The 24440-nt window shown below is 43.2% G+C and overlaps 1 protein-coding gene across 2 annotated transcripts in view; it reads right to left on the minus strand.

Annotated features, from left to right (window-relative positions):
- Positions 1-24440, minus strand: part of LOC127006495 (HMG box-containing protein 4-like) — a 183478-nt gene that overhangs the window by 12367 nt on the left and 146671 nt on the right. Inside the window, exon 9 of one of the 2 annotated variants that reach the window (XM_050876428.1) lies at positions 13916-20214. The exons of the other annotated variant lie outside the window; for it this stretch is intronic. Within the exon in view, the coding sequence (XP_050732385.1) occupies positions 17505-20214 (2710 nt within the window). The 3' untranslated portion in view covers positions 13916-17504. Of the gene's footprint in view, positions 1-13915; positions 20215-24440 lie in introns of those variants that run through there. 2 annotated transcript variants of the gene reach the window in all.

Below are 24440 nucleotides of genomic sequence, written 5' to 3' on the forward strand. Positions count from 1 at the left end.
AATTTTACAAGTGCGCCAATCTCGTACAGGCACACGATTTTTTTTTTTTTTTTTTTTGGGGGGGGGGGTTAGTTTTCGGTGTTATGAAATAATGTGCTAGCTGTTCTTGTACACCTGCCACCGCCCACCCCCTCAGCCGCAAAATAGCTCGCAGAGAGGTTCAACTTGCTTACTAGTAAAACAAAACCAGGCAAATTAATATTTTTCTTGATGTGTATTCCCCCAGTGCGCATGCGTGGTGGACAGCAGAGTGACTTATTTCTGCGAGGAAGTATTTCTTGCAACACCGCTGCCCTGTCCCGTCTTGCGTTATGTATTTCCGCCGCCCCGCACCGCTTGCCGAATAAATTTAAACTAACCAAACCTAACCTACCTAATGGCCGACCCCTTTAGCTGTGTCAGTACCGAAACTCACAAACACTTGGATATTTTCCATTACATTAACATCCTGGAAAGTGCATAAGACTTTCTAGCTTGTGGAGTAAATACGTTCATTTGAATGGGAACCACAAGGCAGAAAATATTTCATAAGATGGGCTCAAAAAGATTACAGTAACCCAAGGATGGGACAGCAGATAAAGGGAGGAGGGCGAAGTGGCTAGCAGTCGATATTGTAGTTACCGGATGCAGTTGGTTCAAAAACCATTCTCGGTTGGTCTCTGTGGATTTCTGACTGTCTGACCTTGTCTGTTATATCCGAAATTCGTTGTAAGCGGGTCCATAATATTGAGGGTTTACTGTATTTTTTATACTCCTGGAGCCTGCATGGGGTCCAGTTACACTATTTATCCAGACCTTTGCATACATTTGAACTTGTTGAGCAGCCCTGGCATATATATGTTTTGTTTCAAAGTACTATTTAACTGGATTGAGAAAGAACAAATGCTTGCTTGAGTTTACCTCCCCCCCAAAAAAGACCACGAAAATATTATCTGCATGCAGCGGCGTACCGAGGGGGGGGGGGGGGGGGGGCATGGGGCCATGACCCCCCGCCTTTTGCAAAGAAAAATAATAATGAATAAATAAATGTTACAGGAAAATAATAGGAATATGTATATTAGTATTACGATTATGAATGTGTGTGTGTGTGTGTGTGTGTGTGTGTGTGTGTGTGTGTGTGTGTGTGTGTTGAGAGCTCAGTGGCACCGAGTGACCGAGTTATTTCCCCTTTGGTTTTGTTTTGAGTTAATGGTAGGATATAAGGTGTGCTCTGAGTGAAAAAAAAAGTAAGGTGTTAAATGATGGGTTCATAAAATTGTGTGTAGAGTGCGATGTCAAGCTGTCAACTGAAAGCGGCGGAGGGGTGTTTGTAGCGGGAGCGGGGAGACAGGAAGAAGAGGAATACGAGATTGGGATGGCTCTGGCAGAGAGAGAGAGAGAGAGAGAGAGAGAGAGAGAGAGAGAGAGAGAGAGAGAGAGAGAGCACGAAAGTCGTAAGTGTGCCTTCTCTCCTTCTTGCTTCGCATATTTACTTATTTTAGGTGTAAGGTGCAGTCAAAGTGATTGGAGGACTATATAATTATACTGTAGAGGCACCAAGTGAACTTGTCTGATGACAGTGGTGAGTATGTAATATGATTCTGTATTATGACGGGGATGTCATATTCAATGTTCTGTTCAAGAAAAAGAATACCCATAATTTTAGTTAGTTTTTGGTTATACGAATTCTTTACGAATTATAACATTACCTTCTACTAGTTAGGAAACGTACTGAATCCTGGATCGGCTACAGTGAAGTTAGGTGCGCCTATTGTCGAAATTAACCGTCTCTGGAGAAGAGTAATCTATTAATAGCTTGCATGCAGGAGTTAATTTGTCTAACATGTTTGTATAATGACTCGCCCATAATTTTTAGAGCATTAATCTTGTTGGGTGCATTCCATGATTGTTTCGAGACAAGCGAATACCGTGACTCGAGTAGTGCATGCTATACTAGTGAAACCAATGCCAACGTTATCTTTCCATTTGGATGATAAGTCAGGTTTATAATCAACTATAAATCTATCATAAGGGTTAGCTAAGTTTTACGTAACCTCCTAGGCTCAGTGGAGCCGTATGTGGCGATCAGTCAGTGGGATTCACTGATATCCGAATCCTGAGTGACTCATCACCGCAAGGTGTTTACCATTTTGTCTCTTAAATGGACGAGATTTTAACTCTTCACTTGTGTGTGAGGTGTTAAAGCATAATTTCATCACCCTAAACACTACAAAATATTATAGCTACATACAACACATATCAATTCACTTCGACTAAGACTCCACCTGTGTGTTTCATGAAGCGTTACTGTGCCAGCTCAAATTCTACGCCTTCATTTACGAGTCCCGCTCACTTGGTTTTGGTAAGTGAACCCACACCCAACGCACGCAGTGATACCAACATCAGTAGCCTGTTCTCAATGGCTTCGTCCTTGGTGTCAGTTTGTATCGTGCTGAATGTGTAACGATAGTTTTTTGAGTGTGTGTACCGTCCCTTCGACAATGTAGGCACGGCCTCAGACCGTGCCTTCAATCCTTACCACAAGTCGCTCGTTGAAGGTAAATGCACATACACTCACTGCAACCTTCTTTTTACCTACCAGATCTAGTGCACACACACACATACAAACACACAGTGCTATTCATGGTGCTATTACAGCCATAATATTGTCCGTTTCATTCCGTCTGTCCACTCGTGAACGTAGATGTGGCACCTGCGCATTGTGAGTTTGTGTTTGCGTGAAGATCATTTGAATGTTTGTGTATTCAAAAAATCCTTAAACCATCGTATATAAACCGCAAACAGAAGATTTTGCATCGATAATATTCCATACAAGGACACGAAGAAGCAACTTGTATATCAAACAGTATAGTTTGATCAAACTCGAACGATCTATAGCCTTCCAGATACTCATATTTCATCTCAATAAGGGATATAAAGTGACATGCGACTCTGCAAGTGTCTATACATAAGGAATTTTGATGTTGCATGTATAAATAACATGGGTAGCGTAATATTCGAAATAGCCTAGCATCGCATTCAACAGTTATTATTTATGATTTCATGTTTTTTTCCCATTATTAATCGTTATTTACATGCAGTAAATTATTAACATACCCTTTGTTTGCACTTGCAGAGCCAGTGTCTTAAATGAAATGAGAAAGAATTTGAAAAAACACAGATCGTAGGAGAATGTGAGCCACGAAGGTTCCCGCCTGGCTGGTTCCTCTGTGCTTTGAAGGCGCGTGCTGTTGTTGTAAACGAGACAAACATATTCGCTGCAACTATAATATACGACTCTCCAATTAGGGAAAATATTTCATCAGGTTGTTTTAACTGAACTGCAACTATTTGCCACGCCAAATTTAGAAAATAAACATTTTTCCTCGAAGGTATGAGGGAAGACACGGGGTAGACCTTGCCTTCCCTTCGTCTCTCCCGCAGACTTTCGTTCCAAAAATGCTAGTGACTATAGGTGCGCACCGTCCTTTCCTTCGATGTTCGTCGCTAAACCTTCGTGACTCTTGGTACGGCCCCAAGACCCCAATAAAACCTCCCCCCCCCCTCCCCCCCTCTTCTTGGAGCGTGGGAACTAACTTGTCAAATGGAAAAGTCGCTGGGTTGTCGTGGTCCAGAGTCGGCACAGTGTGACTTAGAAGAGAATACAAATTAGTTTAATGGGTAACTATAGTCGGTCCAAATTTGCTTGGCCAATTTGCACCGAGAAGCCCCTCCCCCCTTTCACCTGATTGGCTGTTGATGACATCATAGATTGTATCAAAGACACGTACCAAATATATATGATTGAGATAATCTATCTTCTTTCATGATTAAAAAATATTCGAAACTTAATTGAATAACGACACTCTACTTAAACAATCAACGACATCACCCAAGAAACAAAGTACAATCATAATACTGCGAGTTTTTAAGGGAGAACGGGCCCTGCTAAACGAGCACTGAAGGCGATGATAGTTGGCTATCTATAAATAGCCTTTTCCATTTAGCGTAACCCGTTTCTGGGTCATGATCTGTAGAGTCCCTTGATAGATAGAGTCCCGACAGCCTAAGATTTGGACGCCATTATTGGCCCTGTCTTCGCCGCGAGACCGTGTGCTAGTGTTTGAAAAGCGCGGCGAAAACACAGGGCCAATAATGGCGTCCAAATCTTAGGTTGTCGGGACTCTATGAGGGACTCTACAGATCACGACCCAGAAACGGGTTACGCTAAATGGAAGATGCTAAAAGTAATGCACACTTTCCTTCATTATTTCCTACATAGCTCATTCACATAGGCATACCAAATATAATCACAAAAAAATATACTCTATAATAACTGAATACAGGTAGGAATCATTATATTGAGGAATAAGATATGTATCTGTGGCTTGGAGCGACGGTAGGCTACGTATGTACGCTCAGCGCAACAGCCACAGATACGAAACTTGTTCCTCAATACAATGATTCCTACTTGTATGAAGCTACTGTAGAATATATTTTTATGTGATGCATTATTTGGGTACATTATTACGTTAGTATTTATATATTTGGTATATTATATATGAAAAAATGAAGGAGCTTCAACCAGAATGGGAGGGGCTTCTCGGTGCAAATAGGCCAAGCTAATTTGGACCGACTATAATGCCTATTACACTAACTATAGTCGGTCCAAATTAGCTTGGTCAATTTGCACCGAGAGGCCCCTCCCCCATTCTGGCTAAGCTCCGCCCCCCTTTCACCTGATTGGCTGTTGATGACATCATAGATTGTATCAAACACACGTACCAAATATATATGCTTGAGATAATCTACCTTCTTTCATGATTAAAAAATATTCGAAACTTAATTGAATAACGACACTCTACTTAAACAATCAATGACATCACCTAAGAAACAAAGTACAATCATAATACTGCAAGTGTTCAAGGGAGAACGGGCCCTGCAAAACGAGCACTGAAGGCGATGATAGTAGGCTATCTATAAAGTAATGCACACTTTCCGTCATTATTTCCTACATAGCTCATTCACATAGGCATACCAAATATAATCACATAAATATATTCTACAGTATTCTACAGTTTTCCCCGCATTACACTTCGGTTTGGATGTAGCAGCCACCGCTGAAAGCTGTGTGCTCTGCTTCCCCGGTGACCCAAGAAAATGTGGCGCTGCAGCGCAGACTCGTTAAGTGTATTTTCATTGTCGCTGTCCTCGTCTCCCTGTCTGTCTTGTGCGTCTTCAATGTTTGTCTCTCTTGTTACTCGTTTATCTTCCACTGTCTGTCCTCGTCCTCCTATTGTTAACTCATATATATTGTTTACTACACACACTAACATTTATATGTCATCTACACCATACAAGATTCATACACACGCATACACACACAAATACCTTTTCTATGTGTTTTGTTTGTCCCTGTGATCTGTACGATTTTTATGTCAATAAACAACCCTGACGGATATTGACTTTCTCTATCCGTGAACCAACTAGCCTTAGAACACTCGCTACCGCCAACATGGCTTTCAACTTGTACCATTCTAGAGAACTCTTTGCCCCCACCCTCTGGCTCCAGTCTACCTTGCCCCTCTCCTGAACTTTGTCATTCACTTTACGCTTCACTTCCTTCTCCTCCCGCCCTGGCATCATCTCAGAGTGTGAAGTCCTCCAGCTCACATCTCTTCTCCCAGCGTATGCTAGACTTGTTCCACTTCGTCCCCTGTCCCGCCCACTCATATACCTTTCGAGCCCACCTATTCTCACTCATCTTTCTTAGCCTAGCTTTGTACTCTAAAACTGCTTTACCTATTCTTTCCTCAAAGGTGCTCCAGCCTACCCCTCGCACTGCATCTACCGCTGCATACCTATTGGCACCCAGAGCCAGCCTGCCTACTCTGTTCTGTACTACCTCTAGTTTATCTAGCTCTTTGACTGTCCACTATTCTTGGCCGTACAAGAGGCCTGGTACTGCCATGCCCTTCCATATCCCCTTACCTCATACCTATTAGCTCTACATCTAGCCATGCTTCCTAGCCTTCCTACCCACTGGTTTGCCCTAGAAATTCTATTCTGTTTGGTCCTATCAGTCCCATTCTCATCGACTATGATCCCTAGGTGTTTGTATGAACTCGTACGTCCTATGCTCATCTCTCCTAGCACCCAGGTCCTTCCCTCGTCCATAGCCTCAGCATTTACTACTACAACCTGACTCTTCTCTCTACTAAACTTCATATCAAAGTCACTCCCATAGTGTGCTACTACATCCAACATTTGTTGCAATTCCTCACTATCCTCACTCATGATCACAATGTCATCTGCATACAGGAGACATCCTAACCGTTCACTCTGCACTCTTATCCCATAACCCAATGTCCTCAACCTCTCTGCCAGCTCCTCTGTGTACAGACCGAACAGTAGCAGGGGGACAGCACACACCCTTGCCTAACCCCTCTACGACTGTTGACCCACTCTGTCTCTATATCCCCTAGGTTATATATTGCCCGTGTGTTCTCATACATACTATCTATTATCCCTGATATCCTCTCACTCACTTCTATCCTAGTCAACAATCGACTTAACAAACTCTTATTTACCCTATCATACGCTTTTTCTGTCAAGGAAAGCAAGGTATACCATTCCCCCTGTTCCTTTCATTCTTTCAATCACTGTGTTAACTACAAACATGTTGTCCTCCCCCCTTCTGTCCTTACGAAAAACATTCTGTTCCTCGCCCATTATCCTGTTTCTTTCACAGCATCTACTCATCCTGTCACTAAGCAGACCACTGAAAATCTTTCCTATTGTGTCTGTGACAGCTATCGGCCTATGATTTTTAACTCTTTCCTACTCTTGTGCCCCCTTTGTGTAGTAGTCACCCTACCTTCGTTCCACTTTCCCGGCACTTTTCCCTCAAACCAAATCTTTCTAAACAACTTATACAGCCCCTTTATTACACCTGGACCTTCTTTATAGAACTCATTAGGAATCCCATCCTTCCCTGTTGCTTTCCTAGCCGAGTTTCTTTACTTATTCCCTATCTCTTCCCTACTGAAGCATTCCCCCATAGTCTCAAATATTTTTCTGCTAGATTCCAAGTGTACCTCCCCTAACTCAACAGGATCAGTCATACTGTAGTGCGGCGACGGCCTGATGAACAAGCCTCCCATAACCCACTTAGCCAGTGGGGTACCTCTTTGGCCGACTCGGTAAGGAGTGGCTCTCCCGTCACGCTGGTCGCGGGTTCAATCCCAGGCAGCCGGGGAATACCCTCACTCTTGATTAATTTCTCGTGTTATTTCGATACACGCAGAGGCCGTGTTGAGAAATAGGAAGGATTTAGAAAAGAAGCTCGTCGGGGCATTACAATACCCACTATCTCCTCCCAGAAGTTTTGATTTCCATTTTTATTTCTTCTGCCCCTTTCATTACTCTGTTTCCCACTACTATTTATTCTAAGTTGGGCTGTTCCCTATTTTTCTCCCCCCTCAGGAAGGCATACCAGTCTCTTCCCCCCTCCTCTCCCTTCTCCCTGAGTTCCTCTACTATCTACCTGTCTCTGCCCTTGACTTCTTAATGAGTCGCTTTACCTCCCTTTGCTTGTTCCTATACTGCTGCTATGTGTTTTCATATTCCACTCTTCCTGCATCACCGTTCATTTCTTTCCTTAACCTCCTAGTTCTTTTATTCAGCTTCTTTCTCTCTTTCCTTGCCTTTTCAACATCTTTATTCCATCACCTCTTTCCCTGTCACCTACCCCTTCCTATCTCTAGTATTTCTATCCTCCCCTTGGCTATCTCATTAACTATCCTCCACCATAGCTGAGCACGATATCAGAAAACCTTATTCCCGATAACCGATAACTGATAATGGAAAACCTTGTCGGGGATAACCGACATTCGTTAACTGGAGACACAAATATAGGCGATAACTGATAACCGATACCCGATATAAATCCACAATTCCGATACTAGCTAGCGATAAGTCCGATAAGCGAAAAGATACTATATTGATATATATATAAAAAAAAAAAAAAAAAAAAAAACTAGATGAATTCAACTTTTCATTATTTGTATTTAGGAACCTTACAAAACCTGAAAACCACACGTTGACACATACATATGGACGGTAATACTAGAAACGCCTGAACCGGTGTTGTGTTATTTGGCGTCCCCACCGTCAAAAGCTGGCGCTTTTGTTTACAAACACTGGTCTCTCGTGAACTGCGCATTCTCAGACCAGCAAGCGTAGACCTGTACAGTCTCACAAAGTTTTTTAACCGTAATTAAGAGTTGCTGGAAAGCTGAATCAGACATACAGTACCACTACCACCATCCCCGCTGTTTCTAGAACGACACTCTGTACGCGTTATATTTATATGTACAAAGTGGCGTTCTAGAAACAGCGAGGATGGTGGTACTATATGTCTGATTCAGCCTTCCAACAACTCTTAATGTGTTAAAAAGCTTTGTGACACTGTACAGGGCTAGGTTTACTGGTCTGAACATGCGTAGTTCACGAGAGACCGGTGTTTGTAAACAAAAGCGCCAGTTTTTGACGATGGGACACCAAATAACACAACACCGGGTACCTTCAATACCATGGCATGCTCACAAACAAATATGGAATATCAAATTTGAGGCAGTGAATAATCATTTTGGGGGCAAAGTTAAATGATTTTTCTCTGATATATTGATTTTTGAGTCTAAAATAAAAAAAAAATAACCTAGTGTTTTAATGTTGATGATCTAGGTATGAAATCTATTCACCGAAGATATTTCATACCCCGAAGTTTTTTCATACAACACCGGGCGCCCGGGCCACGCATGCGCAGTAAGGAGGAGACAATGGTTTTATTCTGAAAGGTGGGAAAAAGTAGCGATTATCGCTAGTTTGGTTACAAAAGTAACGAAGATACCGACATATATTCAAACAAGTAGCGGATGTCCGATAACCCGATTTTGTTATCAGCGATAAAGTATCGCGATAACTTATCACGATAACGCCAAGCTATGTCCTCCACATCCTGTCATTCATTTCATCCACACCTCATTCTACACATTCTAGGTCTTTTCTAAAGGTCTCCCAGTCACCCCCTCTCATGTTCCAGTGGCAGTCTTTATTCCCGTTTCCCCCCTCCTCCTTTTGGCCCTGGCTAACAAAATTCAAGCCCATCATATTGTGATCACTCGCTCTATCTATGAGCCCCTCCTTGTCTATCCACATGTCCCTGACCATCATCCTAGCCTTCTCATTTACAATAATATAATCTATAGCTGACTCCCTTCCCCTTTCTGCCCAGGCTACCCTTTCCTCCACTATGGTTAAATTTACTCTTTCTAAATCATACTCCTCCACAAACTCTAATAACAATGTCCTATTTCTGTTTATTTCCTCTCCTAGGATACCAATAAATCCATTCATGTCTCCCATGAAAATTACGTACCTGTTCTTGCCTATTTTCTGCTATTACCCTCTCTATCCTCTTATACTTCCTTTCATTTTCTACCTTTGCACCCGTCCCTTCCACTGTCATGTAGCACACTACAATGATTAGGTGCTCCATCCTACCTTGTCCCTGTACCCTATTCTCACTGCTAGAATATCCTCGCTTGTCTTGCTGCTACCCACATCTAGTTCCTCAAAAGTTAAGCCTGAGTTCTGTTTTATAAATAAACCTACTTCCCCACCCTTCCTTGGGTTTTTACTCCTTCCCTCAGCTATGAAATTGTAGTCCCCTGAACTGACTTTTAATCTTTCCCTCAGCTGGGTCTCGGTGACCCCCACCACATGGAAGTCCCCCTTCCTCAATTCCTTAGCCATGTCCTCTAACTTCCCTACACCCCATCCCCTAACATTTGGACATCCGACACACCTCCCTCCCCTGCTCCCTTCTCTTCTGTCCCTGCCCAACATAGCTAGGGTTCTTGTTCCCCTTACCCCTATTTAAGTCTAGTTTCCCTGCTGGAGACCCTCCACTGCACCCTCTAGCAAGTTACTTTATCTTTCCACACCCTTCCTGCTAAGGTGCTAAGGTTCATCCACTGCAAACAGTTCCCCCCGTCCCTTGAAGTTATCCCACCCGTCCAGTTCACCTCAGGTCTTCAAGGTGATAGCCTCTGATAGGACATGCTCTGGCTAGCTCTTGGGTTGACCATGTCTGGTGGGATGAGTTACAGTGGTGCAGTGAGGGGAGGAGGCGGGGCCGGTGGGGGTACAGTTGAGTTGGTGAATTCTCTCTTCGAGAGAATAGAAGAGTTGGAGAAGACTGTGGAGGCCATGAGGAAGGAAAATCGAGTCCTTCGTTCATCAGGTCCTCAGACCGGCGATGTACATAGTACACCGTCACAAGATGGGGGCTGGCAGGTAGTCAAAAGCCATGGCAGCTGCTTAAGGTTGAAGAGGACCAATCCTGCGGGTGTGGAGTGCCGCAACTCCTTCCAGACTCTCTCTGAGCTGAGGGAGGGAGTGAAGGAGCAGGAGGCGAAGGGGAGGAGGGCAGATGACAAATCCCTGCCCAGAGGTGACATTTTGGTTGTTGGGGATAGCCAGGTCAGGTTTTTAGATAGGGCCTTCTGTGCTAAAGATAGGACACGTAGGACCAGGGTGTGTTTTCCTGGGGCGGGGATTAGGGATGTCAGCGACAGGGTAGAGTCGTGCATGTCAGGCGAGGGGGTCAAACCCATCGTCTGCCTGAGCGTGGGAGGGAACGACATAGGCAGGTTAGGTAGTGAACAGCTTCTGCGTCGCTACATGGAGGCTCTTCGAAGAGTTACGTCCAAAGGCGGGGTTCCTGTGGTGTGTGGGGTTCTGCCAAGGCGGCGGGTTGGTGCCATTTGGCTGTCCAGGGCTATTGCATTAAACTGCAGGTTGGCAGATTATTGCAAAGCCAATGGATGGACATTTGTCGACGCCTGGGACAGCTTTTTTGGCAAGAACCACCTATACGTACCAGAGGGAAGGGGTTCACCTTTCATGGGAGGGGGTACAGATCTTGTCTGACGCCCTTGAACGTGGATTGGGGGCCCTGCAGGGTTTTTTAGGGTAAGTAAGAAGGGGCCTAAGATGGCAATACCAAGTGGGAGCACTAAATGTAGTAATAATAATAGCAGCTGCAGGGTAAGGCAAGGGGTAGGTCTAATTGTGTACTATACAAACAGTAGAAGTATTAGGAATAAGATAGATTTTTTTTTTTTTTTTTACAGCAAAGGAGACAGCTCAAGGGCACAAAAAAGTAAACATTAATAAAAAAAAGCCCGCTACTCGCTGCTCCTAAAAAGAATCCAAAGAGGTGGCCGAAAGATAGGTCAGTTTCGGGAGGAGAGGTGTCCTGATACCCTCCTCTTGAAAGAGTTCAAGTCGTAGGCAGGAGGAAATACAGATGAAGGAAGATTGTTCCAGAGTTTACCAGCGTGAGGGATGAAAGAGTGAAGATGCTGGTTAACTCTTGCATAAGGGGTTTGGACAGTATAGGGATGAGCATGAGTAGAAAGTCGAGTGCAGCGGGGCCGCGGGAGGGGGGGAGGCATGCAGTTAGCAAGTTCAGAAGAGCAGTCAGCGTGGAAATATCGATAGAAGATAGAAAGAGAGGCAACATTGCGGCGGAATTTAAGAGGTAGAAGACTATCAGTATGAGACGAAGAGCCTTTGCCTCCACTCTGTCCAGAAGAGCTGTGTGAGTGGAGCCCCCCCACACATGAGATGCATACTCCATACTCCCCAGATTAAGTGAGGGGAAAGGCGTGTGTAGAGAAATTTTATATGATAGCGATCACAGTCATGGATAAACACTGCAGACAGACACTTTCTCCCAGAATTAGAGATTGAAGGGTATAAGTTATTCCACCAAGATCGAATAGGCAGGAAGGGGGGTGGGGTCGCACTCTTCGTCAGGGACAATCTTAAGTGTGTCATTAACAACTCAATCAAGGAAGATAGCAATACAGAATCCCTCTGGGTAGAAACAATAGGTAGGAAGGAGAAGCTTGTCATCGGAGTACTTTACAGACCGCCCAACCTTACCAGGGACAGTAGCCAACCCCTTTTACAAGAAATTAGTAGGGCGTCAAGATATAGGAATGTGTGTGTAATTGGGGATTTCAATTATAGGAACATAGAGTGGGATACTTTATCCGGAGACCAAGAGGCACAGGATTTGTTAGATGTGATACAGGATAGTTTCCTTAAGCAGTTAATTAGAACACCAACGAGGGAAGAAAATATTTTGGATTTGTTGTTAACTAATAGAGAGGACATAATAAGCAACATTGAGGTTGGGGATTCATTAGGTAACAGTGATCATAAGGAAATTAGATTTAATATTAAATGGGAGGATAGAGTCAGCAGTAACAACACATTAATACCTGACTTCAGGAAGGCGGACTACGAGGGGTTAAGAAAACAGCTGCAGAGGCTTAGGGGAGTGAGATCAGAAGTAGGTCAGGACCCAGAGCAGGGAGGGGTGTTAATCTCTGGTGAGGTCACTAGTCAGGTCAGTAGCTTGGAGGGTGAGTACAATAGTCTGGTCAGGGAGATTAAACTAGGACGGAAACAGTTTATACCTCACAGGGAAGTCAGGTCAACAGGTAATTACCCCCGATGGATGACAGACAGGCTAAAAACTGAAATAGGAAGGAAAAGAGGATTATATGTTAGAATGAAAAGGGGGGAAACTCACCTAAGGGATAGTTACAACGATTTAGCTAGAGCAGTAAAGAAGAACACACGTATGGCAAAACGTAATCATGAGATTAGAATTGCCAGGGAAGCAAAGACCAATCCAAAGGGCTTCTTTCAGCTTTATAAGACCAAGGTTAGGGATAAGACAGGGCCGCTTAAGTCAGGAGAATCACTGATTGATAGTGATGAGGAAATGAGCGAGGCGTTAAATAGATATTTCTTAACTGTATTTACCAAAGAAAGATTAGATGATATACCTCAGGGAGAACAGATCTACAGGGGAGAAGAGGTAGACGAATTAACCGACATCAACATAAATAGGGAGCTCGTGATTAGACAGATAGATAGACTTAAAGTCACTAAGGCGCCAGGGCCAGATGAACTTTTCCCCAGGGTAATAAAGGAATGTGAAACTGAAATAAGTGGGCAGTTAACAGAAGTATTTAGGAAGTCACTAGACACAGGGGTGGTGCCTGTTTCATGGAGGCAGGCACACATTATTCCAATATTTAAGAAGGGAGACAAATCTTCTATGGAGAACTATAGGCTGATTAGTTTGACATCAGTTACAGGTAAAATGATTGAGTCAATAATAGCTGATAGTATGTATTAGGGACCATATTGACAGACATAATTTAATTCACGACTCACAGCATGGGTTTATTAAAGGAAAGTCGTGCCTCACCAATCTTATATCCTTTTACAATAGAGTATATGAGGCAGCTGACAATGATGAGAGCTATGATGTGGTTTATCTTGATTTTAGTAAGGCCTTCGATAAGGTACATCACCAGAGACTGTTAAATAAAGTCAGGGCTCATGGGATAAGAAGGAAGGTATTTGATTGGATTAAGGCGTGGATTAGCGACAGGAAACAGAAGGTTACCATTAACGGTAAAAAATCCGAATGGGGTAGTGTTACCAGTGGGGTTCCTCAAGGTTCAGTTTTAGGCCTGTTTTTATTCATTATCTACATCAATGACATAGACAATGGGATAACTAGTGACATAGGTAAATTTGCAGATGACACCAAAATAGGACGCACTATTAGGACAGGGGAGGATGCTAGAGCACTGCAGGAGGATCTCAACAAACTGTCAGCTTGGTCAGGGAAATGGCAGATGAATTTTAACATTACCAAGTGTAGCATACTTAGTGTAGGAACACGCAACCCATTACACAGGTATAGTTTAGACTCCACAGCGGGGGGTGTTAGTGAACTCTGACCTAAAACTAAGGAAGCAATGTATTAGTGCAAGGAAAAGGGCTAACAGGGTATTAGGCTTTATTAACAGGACGGTAACCAACAGGAGTGTAGAGGTCATCCTCAGACTCTATCTAGCGTTAGTTAGACCACACTTAGATTATGCTGTCCAGTTTTGATGCCCACACTACAGAATGGACATCAACTTGCTAGAATCAGTTCAGAGGAGGATGACCAAGATGATTCAGGGGCTGAGGAACCTCCCATATCAAAATAGGCTGAAACATCTAAATTAACATTCACTAGAAAGATGAAGAGTGCGGGGAGATCTGATAGAAGTATTCATATGGGTCAAGGGTTACAACAAAGGCGATATAAGTAAAGTACCGAGAATTAGCCAGCAGGATATAACTCGCAGTAATGGATTTAAATTAGAAAAGTATAGATTTAGGAGAGATATAGGTAAGCATTGGTTTAGCAATAGGGTGGTGGGGGAATGGAATAGACTCAGCAATCACATAGTTAGTGCAGGGACGATAGCTTGTTTTAAGAGTAGACTGGATAGCTACATGGACGAGGACGACAGATGGCAGTGAGGTGTGGGTGCAGTAAGGAGACAGGGTACTGGAGCGTACGCCTGTACCGAAGGTGAACGAGGATCAAGCCTCTACCTGTAATCCCTGAAACTACACCTCACCCATCGTGAGTAGTGGGAGGGATTCTGGAACTGCCCTGTGTAGGCCACCCGGCCTCTTGCAGTTTCCCTATGTTCTTATGTTCTTATGAAACTGACCCTCCATGCTCTCACACAAGGCTTTCACCCTGAGGTTCAGGCCCATGAGCCGTGAGGCCCATTTCCCGCCACACTTGGCCTTAGGCAGCACACTGGACAGGATGAACCTCCTGCCACTCTCCCTCAACCTACCAAGGAGCTCCCTGTACCTCCTGAGTAGTTCCTCTGACCTCACCCTGCCCATGTTCATGTTAATTATAATGCAAATATATGTATTATGTACCTGATAGATGCCCTGCGCATTACTGTCCAGATCCAGATCCAGATTCTTTTCCAATTCAATGATAATGCTGTTGACTGCATTTGTCATTCACACAAAGGCTTCAATGTGGCCAAAACTGTGACTGATTCACTCAAATTAATCTCAACTACATATGCTTTACTTACCCATTAAACTGCTTCATTTTTTCTTTTACATCTTAGATTTAAAATATTGATAATCTTTCTAATGGGTAATCAAAAGATGTAACACAAAGACATTATTTTCGTGGTCTTTTTTGATAAACTCTTGCATTTGTTCTTTCCCAATCTGATGAAATAGAACTCTGAAACAAAACACATATCATATGTGCTATACAGCGGATGAAACAGTGAAATAATGCAAAAACTGTTGTTTAGTGTGACATTAGCGGGACAGGGAACGAGTGTTTATTTTTACATAAACAAATGAAAAGCTAGTAGTTAGGGAATTGAAAAATTCAATAAATTCATTAAGAGGTGCTTTATCATGTCCTACAGCCACTCAGCAAGCGTTGATGCCAGAATTTTTATATGATTACCTCGGCCCGTGGGAATTCAAAGATGGCGGCTGTGGGCTTCAAGATTTGCATGAAGATAACCAATCCAGTTATATTAGAGATCAGTGGAGGAGACAGTTTGTAAACAAACATCGTAGTTAATGAGTGTGGCCAGTGTCACCTCTGTCGCAAATGGACACAGGGCAATCCTGCATAGTTAATTAACCTGTTAGCAACACAACTCCTGCAGGCGAGCTGGTGTGCCCAGCAAAACTGAGGCTCAGCTGAATACAACAGAAATGGTATTCTACAAACAGCTTCACAATATTCCCTCGGCTGCTCTTACAAGTAACCCTTTACAGGAAACAGCAATCATAGCTGTAGAAAACATTTGTAGAAAGTAAAAAGATGCAGCAGAGGTGACACTGGCCACACTCATGTTCTCTTCTTTTTCTTGAGTGTTTTAGGGGGCTAGTTGGGCTGTGGAACCATGGCCTCTAGACCCCATCAGTGGTAAATGCTAGCAGATGTTGTTAGTTTGTCGTTCTGTCACCAGGGTAGGGATTAGATCCTGTGGAGTTGCCTCGACTTCTGTAGGAAGGTCTGTGTATGCTTGAGGGCTTGGAAGGCAGTGTTGGAGCTGAGGGTGTCACTGCCCAGCAGGTCCTCTAGAGTTAGTCTGTGAATGTAGAGCTTGTTTAAGGATGCTCTAAGGTTGGTGTGGAGGGCAGTGAAGCTGGAAGTGTTCTGGTATGTCAGGCTGCGTGGGACACCATGGGCAGTGTGGGTCCTGGACCATGTTCAGTCTGTGCAGGTGTGCACTGAGGCGTGTGTCCAATTCTCAGGCGGATGATGGCTATATCCAGGGGGTGACTGGGGGAGTAAGTCCACCGCCAGTGCAGGGTGTGGGAGTCTATGATGACTGAGGGTGCTCTGTCTTAGGTCTGCTGTCAGTCTGGTAGTCCAGTGTCTGTTGGAGGTCTATCGTAGGTGAGTCAGTAGGTCACTGTGGTCTGGGCCACCATCTTGGCAAAACCTTTCAGCTGAGCTCCATTACTGAAGCCATACATCTCAATCCCATGCCTGCAACTAGACTGATGGTAACTTTGCACTACACTGCATGGTTTAAGGCTCAACTGAAGGCAGGGCAGACCTACTCTGGAAATTATTGAAGTGTGGTAAGGGTATTTCAAATCTTGTGCCGGTCAGTTATTCGTAATTTTTCAACAATTTTTCTTGGATTTTTTTCAATCTTTGACCAGCCAGATTTATGCCAGATATTTGGGGGATTCTGGATATTCAAGATTTTACTGTATGCTGTTTTATTATTCAAATGTTTAGCTGGTTGTATGTTACTATTGCCTCTAAAAGTGAGAGAATGAGGGGAAGAATGGGGAAGATATGGTAAGTTGGTGAAGTCTCTAATTAGAATATATCACGCTTATTCTATTGTTTGACTATCGAGATTTTCTATATAACGGAGGCTTTGAAGCCCCAATTAGGTGTGGTATATGAGGGATAGATGTACTGTTTTTATTGTTTGCTACATCATGTAGCTTTTCTCCATCTCAAGGAAGCTTCACACATGCTTACAGTAAACAAGACCAAAGAGGATAAGAATAATAATATACATATATTAACAACTTACATGAAAAAATATTGACCAAAAAGGCTGAGTATACTTACTGCCAGGCAACTTGACCCCTGATCCCCAAACCCTCCTTCATCCTCTTTTCAGGATAATGTAACTTTAATCTTTTCTTACTAATATGATGATTTTTATGTAGGTAACGTTCTCAATCATAAAAAAAATTGCTAATCAACAATGACTCGATGAAGGGTTATAGTAAGGATTAGGGGACAAGTTGCCTAGTGTTGAGTCAAGCACCTAGACCCATTTTAATAATGCTGTTTTAACTACGACAGCTCCCTCTCTTGAGAAAGATCGAACTCAACTCATCCTATGCTTCTGCAGCCTCTTCCACTTCTTTGATCTAATGGAGGTTCTCATCTAGTTTTTCAGTTTTTTTCTTTAATTTTAATCCTACATCCTCATGAGATATCCACTTCCTTGATGCAGAGGAAGTCCTTATTTAGTATTCCTGCTGTCTTCTTATTCTTAATTCTGTGTCTCTGTTGGCTCTTCCACTTCTTCTTTGATCCAAAGGAGATTCTCATCAAATCTTGCTGGGGTTATTTCCTCATTTTTAATCTGTTTTTTCAGTAAACCTAAGTTGGTAAAATCACACATTAGATCTGAGTCCCCCATGCTATGTGGCTGGGAGCTGGGTGCATTGTCTTCTAGTAAACCTGTATGGACATTATCATAGGCTATATGCTCTGTCTGATGTGAGCTCACCCGTGAGTCTGACCAACTCTCTGGTGCCTGAAATTCACAGGTAACTGATGAACCCAGCTCTTCTTCTGGTGATTTCTCTAAGGTGTTAGTGGGTGACCTCATACTTACCATTAGATTATTGTGTATGTGGATGACCCTTTCAGACTCCATTACAGATGGGTCAGACAAAGGATCTGGACCCACATAAAGAGGGTCACATGTTTCACTCAAGTTATCACAAACTTCTTTATCCTCCCACCCTGTGCATGATGCAGGCCTTTCATGATTGTCAGGTGAACTTGGGATTGATTTAGACAGACTAAATCCTTCCTGAACTTCAAAATTTAGTAATGAGTCATCTAGTTCTCTTTGAGTTGAGTCATCTGCTGGTGATCCAGAATTTGACATACTATCACTCTCCATTAACACGACCTTCCCCGACTCCATCATGGAAGGATCACAGGTGGGATCTGGAGCTACACAGTGTGGCTCACATGTCTCATCAAAATTTTCATCAATTATGTTTTCCTCATCCACCTGTTCAGTATATGCATGTTTCTCTTGATTTATATTTACTTTGTCTACTATTGAGACTTTTTGACAGAGTTTTGCAGAGAGGAGGTGATAAATGGTGTAAAGTTGTGGTTCAGGGTGATAAGGGAGGTCTGCAAGAGCATCACCAGCTGCTAAGTAGGCCTTGAGTGGCTGCAACAACAAAGGGGGAAAATATGACATTTTGGAGTATTTTGCAGGAGGAAAGTGTTTAGGCCCAGTAAAGGGTACAAGGCCAGACTTTTGGAAAGCCTCCCCTGCCAGGTTTTCTTTGGACACCTGAGTCCAGGCATCAGCCAGGATAGATGGAAGAAGGTGATCTGGCAGTGGATGGATGCCAGTGAGAACAGTTAGCTGTTCCTGAGTATGGGCCAAATGGTGAAGGAGAGGTGGGAGGAGGTGGATGAATGGATCCATGGGATTGATAGGACTGTGGTGATGGGAGTGAAGGATGATCCTTTTAGCAGAGCAGAAAGCATCAGCAGCTGGTGATGCATGTGCAGGATGACCATGGACAAAAAGAATCACTGGCCGAGACACCCCATTCTGTGTCAGTCTTTCCTCAAAAAGACGTAACCATGATAGGAAGAGCAAGGGATCCCATCTACCATCAGGGGAGGCAATGAGGTCAACACTGTCCTCAGAGAGTGCCCACTGTGGGCTGTAATATCCCTTCTGAATGATGGCTGGCGAGTGAAACTGGCCTGCAGCAGAAAAGGTCAGTATGGCCCGAGCTACTCCTTGGTCCTTATGAGTCAGACAGTAGAGGTTGGATCTCCCACGTGCAACTATGACCTCAAGAGGTAAGTCACCAAGTCCCACTACGACTTCAGCACTGGTGAACACTCGAGGTCTGTTCTTGGAGGTAAGGAACTCACGTGGGTTCATGCCACAACGAACAAAGATGTGATCCTGGAAGTGACTGTGCCACTGGGTGGTGGCTGAAGGAGAAAGGACAGCCCACTCCTCCTGAGATACCCCTTCTTCACCGTACAGCTTGATGAAATTACCTGTGCACCCCTTTATCTTTCCAAACTTGCCCATGAAGCGAAGAACTTGCTTAACATCGGCATTCACAGGTAGGCGTCCCATGCGCCTCATCCTCAACAACCACTCTCTCACAGCTTCACGGGTTGGGTACCGACGCATTTCCTTCACCAGCTGGTCATATTTCTTACACTTCCCATCCCTAAGTATGCTGATATATGACAAGCACATCTGCAGTCGTGACGGAGACACACAGTACAGAGTGGATGCTTTCTCTAGTGTCAGTTTCTTCTGTGTCACACCTGCCACTGCCCGTACAAGGGACCAAGGGCAATATTGTGATCCGTCTGCAAAAATATCACGAAAAATGCTGTCCATGGTGTATGGTTTACCTCTTACTTCAACAAAAGGCTCAGGTGACTGGTCAACAACACTGGTTGGCTGGTGGCAGATACTGCTGTTGATCATGCTGTCATCTGTCATCACTTTTGTTTTTGTCAAAGCATTATTTGCGGTACAATCTCTTCCCAATATACCTTTTAGTTCAGGTCTTTCTCTTAACTCTTCCCTCATATTCTTTGCTTCCCTCCTTCCTTCCATTTCACCTCCAGTTCCTTCTGCCTCCTTTCCTCTGGTCACTGTCTTCCACCTCCCTTGTTTCTGGTTGCTGGAGTCAAATTCCTTGTTGCCTTTAAAGTGTTTCTTTCTCTGTAGGGGTGAGCCAGATGGTGCAGGGCACTTGGAAAGGTACTCACCCAGCCCCATCTTGTGCACAATGGTGTGTGATTCTTTGGGTGACATTTGGTCTAGATATTTCTTTTTGAAGATTGCTGCACCAGTGGAGGGAGATGTTTGAGATAAGTGAAGTGAGGGATATACACCTAGCCTTTTTGGAGCAATGGCAGCAGGCGACTCTTGGGATTGAGGCCTTTTCCTCCTAGACTGGGTGTTTCTGCAAAGAGGGGACGTCACTGATTTTATCAATGCGACCATACTTGCTATAATTACAAGTAAATAATAAAGGCTGATCAACACCTTAAACATTTGTTTAACCTTTTCAGTACGGCGACGCCAACATTGGCGTCACCGTATGGAAAGGGTTAATCCTCTTCTAAACCTCTTAATCCTCTTAATCCTCTTCTAAACCTCTTAAGAGAAAATGGAAGAGGATTAAGAGGTTTAGAAGAGGATTAATCCTCTTCCATTTCCTCTTAACCCTGCCCATACTGCGACGCCGACGTCTGTGTCACGTATTGAAAGGGTTAAGATTTTGACTGAAATGATGATAAAAAAAATAATAATATAATAAACTGAGGACTAAATTTTTGGGGATGTTTTAAGAAAATTATTTTGATTATTCATTTGTTGATAATTACCATGCATATATATTTGTGTAAAAGTCTAACTTTTTAGTGGTTATTTTGGGACCAACTTTAGAAGGTCCTTTGACATCATTTCTATTTTTCTACTACTACTATAGTCTAGCTCAGCCAAATGTGCGGCTGTGACGTAGGTCTCTAGGGCATAAGCGGGAGTACAGTGTTGTCATGTTTTTAACCCCACGTTGGTTCTCTCTCTCTCTCTCTCTCTCTCTCTCTCTCTCTCCACCTTTGCTGTACTGTACTGACGCATAGATCAGAGTAGATGGTAAAAACAACAAACAGCTTAGATAGGACCAAGAGGTCTGTTGCTGTTTGCTTTTCCGTTGTATTCCTTTGTATTTTCTCTCTCTCTCTCTCTCTCTCTCTCTCTCTCTCTCTCTCTCTCTCTCTCTCTCGTTTATTCAACCTGATTTATTATGTTATAATACAGAAATTGTGGGAAATTATACAAATAAAAAATCTCTCCACCTGTGTGGATGCCGGGAGTGTCTGGGTGGTGGCCGGGAGTGTTACCGCCACAAGGATTTGAATGTATTTTTTTTTTTTTCATACCTATGTCAGCTTATTTTAACGTACATTCCTCAATGATATAATTTAAATATAATTGTGAAACTACTTATCCATCTCAAAACGTAAAGGAAACTCAATAAGAAGTATAGCTTTTTTAAGCAACACTGTAAAATATGTATGCCACATTTCTTTATATGCTTATAAATATTTTATCCATAATAAGTTAACTGTTCTTTCATACGTTATAATGCTAAGAATAAATGTGTATGTATATTTGCTAATCATATTTGCCATGGTTTTACTTATATTAGAACATTTCTACATCGATGGCTAGGAGACACACGGCAACGCTGTACAAGGGATCCTGTACGCTGAACCCGCCCACAACCGCACATTTAGTTGAGCCAGACTATACTACTACTACTACTACTACTATTACTATTACTACTACTACAGTAAACCCTCAGTTATCCAAGTGCACCGTATCCGACCTCGCCCGTATCCGGGAGTTTTAAAAAATGTGATTCCCCTCCCCCCCCACCACCACCAAAAAAAAATTGTCGCGTGCCTCCAAAAGTCGTTCAAATTGCCCGCGCGATGCCTCTAAGTTCTGCCCAGGCGGCGTACCGCACCACCAAGGTGAAGAGATTCTCTTTACCTTGCGCACTACAACACAACAAGCGCCCTGCCCGCCATTGTTTACATTCACCATGGCCCAGTGAATTGCTTTTGTGTGTGTGTCCAACCTTCTCCAGGCATTGCTTTGCCTGTGGGTGGTGTTTGCAGTGCTTACCATGGCGCCATGATATATATATATATATATATATATATATATATATATATATATATATATATATAGACATATATATATATATATATATATATATATATATATATATATATATATATATATATATATATATATATATATATATATATATACAGTAATCCCTCGCCATATCGTGGTTCACTTATCGTGGTCTCGCTGTATCATGGATTTTTAAATTGTAAATATTTAGTTTCGTATCGCGGAGTTTTTGCTATATCGCGGGATTTTGCGGTATTTAGGTATTTTAATATATTTATTATTTTACTTATTTTGCAGTAAAAGAAGCATTTTCTACCCTAAAAAATTGTAAACAATATAAAAAAATTAAGAAAATATTAATAAGAACATATTAGAAGAATATTAAATCGAAATAAAATACATAGCGTACAGCAGATGAGTAAAGACTCGCGCGTATGGAAAACGCAGCTACGGCTGCTTCCGCTTGAGCTAGTTTGGAGTTTGTCCACGTGTGATCGTACACGGCACACTATTGGCTGATGGATGGGAGGCGACCAACCAGAGCACTGTGTTCTGTATCCTGGGCGCTGATTGGCTCAGCGACCATAGCATTTGTTGCTTCATCAGTGGTTAGCTCGGAGACAAAGGGAGAGTGTGTTACAGCTTGCTATCGTTAAATGCTCGAGAACTTGGCAGTGAGGACCCAGACAGGATGAGACAATGACTTAACTTGAACAAGACTTGAGTCCTAAACTTGCTCAACATGATTACTCCAAGCTTATCTAGTTTCGTGAACTCTTTGCGGCCGGAATAAACACGTGGAGAGCTACTGAACCGAACAGCTGAAACACTCTTCTTCTTCTTGTGACCACAACTTACCGACCACACGAGTAACCAACATGTTGGTGACAGAGTTTCTGACTAGAATTTTGATGAGTTTCCCGTGAAATGTAGGCGACTTTGAATCTCTCGAGAAACTAGTGGTTGGGTGACCTTGTTCACACGGGCTGAGGCGAGATTCACAGAGATATGCGTGCTTATATAAATAACATATAAAATATAATTATAAATTATATAAATAAAGTAAATGTAAGGTCGCTACTTCGCGGATTTTTGCCTATCGTGAGGGCTTCTGGAACCCAACCCCCGCAATAAACGAGGGATTACTGTATATAGGTCAGGTGTACAAAACCCTGTTAGGAGCGAATCTTGACACCCGCGTCCTTGGGGCCTTGGCGGGTGCTGATCAGAACCCCGCAACACCCCAACAATTTTTCTTACGTTAAGTCACTAATTATCGTTTGCAAGAGACGCCACGACGCCAATGCATTTACCGTGGATGGGAAAAGGCTTGCCTACACTAGCGTTAATGTAGATAATTTAATATTGCAAAAAACAAGGTAGGTAAAACCTTCTCGGGGCAGTTTGACGTAACCCATAATATTTTTTCGTTTTTACGGCTATAATACATCCTTCCTGCACTCGTTTCATATATCCACGTTTGCACAGGTGTAAAGGGCTGATGTGGGCGTATGGACGTGAGCTTAAGTAGCTCCGTTTGTGAGATAATAAGGATATATATTCTCAAGGCGAGCGGGGCTGGGTGGCTGCAGCGCGGCTGAAATGTACCCCGTAACATATTTTTCTTGTTTACGGCTATAACATATCGTCCCTGCACTCGTTTCATATATGTACATATGCGTGGACGTGGAAGGCTGTTGTGAGCTTACAGGCGTGATCTTAACCTGTCTGCGTCGGGTGACGGGAATTCCCGCTCGGGCGGAAAGCGTCGGGTGGCGGGAGTTCCCGCCATCCGACGCGCACGGCTTGGCCAAAAATAGCACCTCTTCCCAACATCATATCTATGCCGTGCTGCGACGTAGACACCTCAAATTTATTTAATCGTGGAGAGGAAGGATTGGCGATGAAAAAACAATATAAATTATTATGTTTTCGTTTGAAATTGCCACACGGGGCATTGATGAAAGACACCTATTTTACAAAATCTATCAGCACCGCCCGTGCGGTGCGAGGACGACAATAGTCCTCTAGCCCGACGCTTATGGGTTAAGTAGCTTCGTTTGTGCCGATGATATACTAAATGCGGTAGGCGAAAGTTGGGTTTTTGGGTCCATAGACTTAACCTACACCATATCCCGGGTGCCCCCGTGGCTCTATTAAAACGGATACCAGAGGGTTTACTGTACTACTGCAGTAAACTACCTTCATTTAGTGAACTCATGGTTCAGGCACCTCTATGGAGCAGTCGTCAGTATGCCTGGTTTAGAATTCACGGAACTGGGTTCGAATCCCAGCTAGGGCAGTCGATGTACAGCTCACCAAGTTGTTCATCCTCCTTTTCAGGTTGGTTGATAAATGAGTACCTGGGGAGACTTGGGGAAGGTAAACTGTGGCAATGCTGCATTTCGCATTGACCAGTGTCCCGGAGTGACGGGTTCTTACTTACTACAGGCGTCTGTTGTGCTAGACATATCGAAA

Source organism: Eriocheir sinensis, chromosome 33 (assembly GCF_024679095.1).
Source record: "Eriocheir sinensis breed Jianghai 21 chromosome 33, ASM2467909v1, whole genome shotgun sequence".
Taxonomy (NCBI): Eukaryota; Metazoa; Arthropoda; class Malacostraca; order Decapoda; family Varunidae; genus Eriocheir; species Eriocheir sinensis.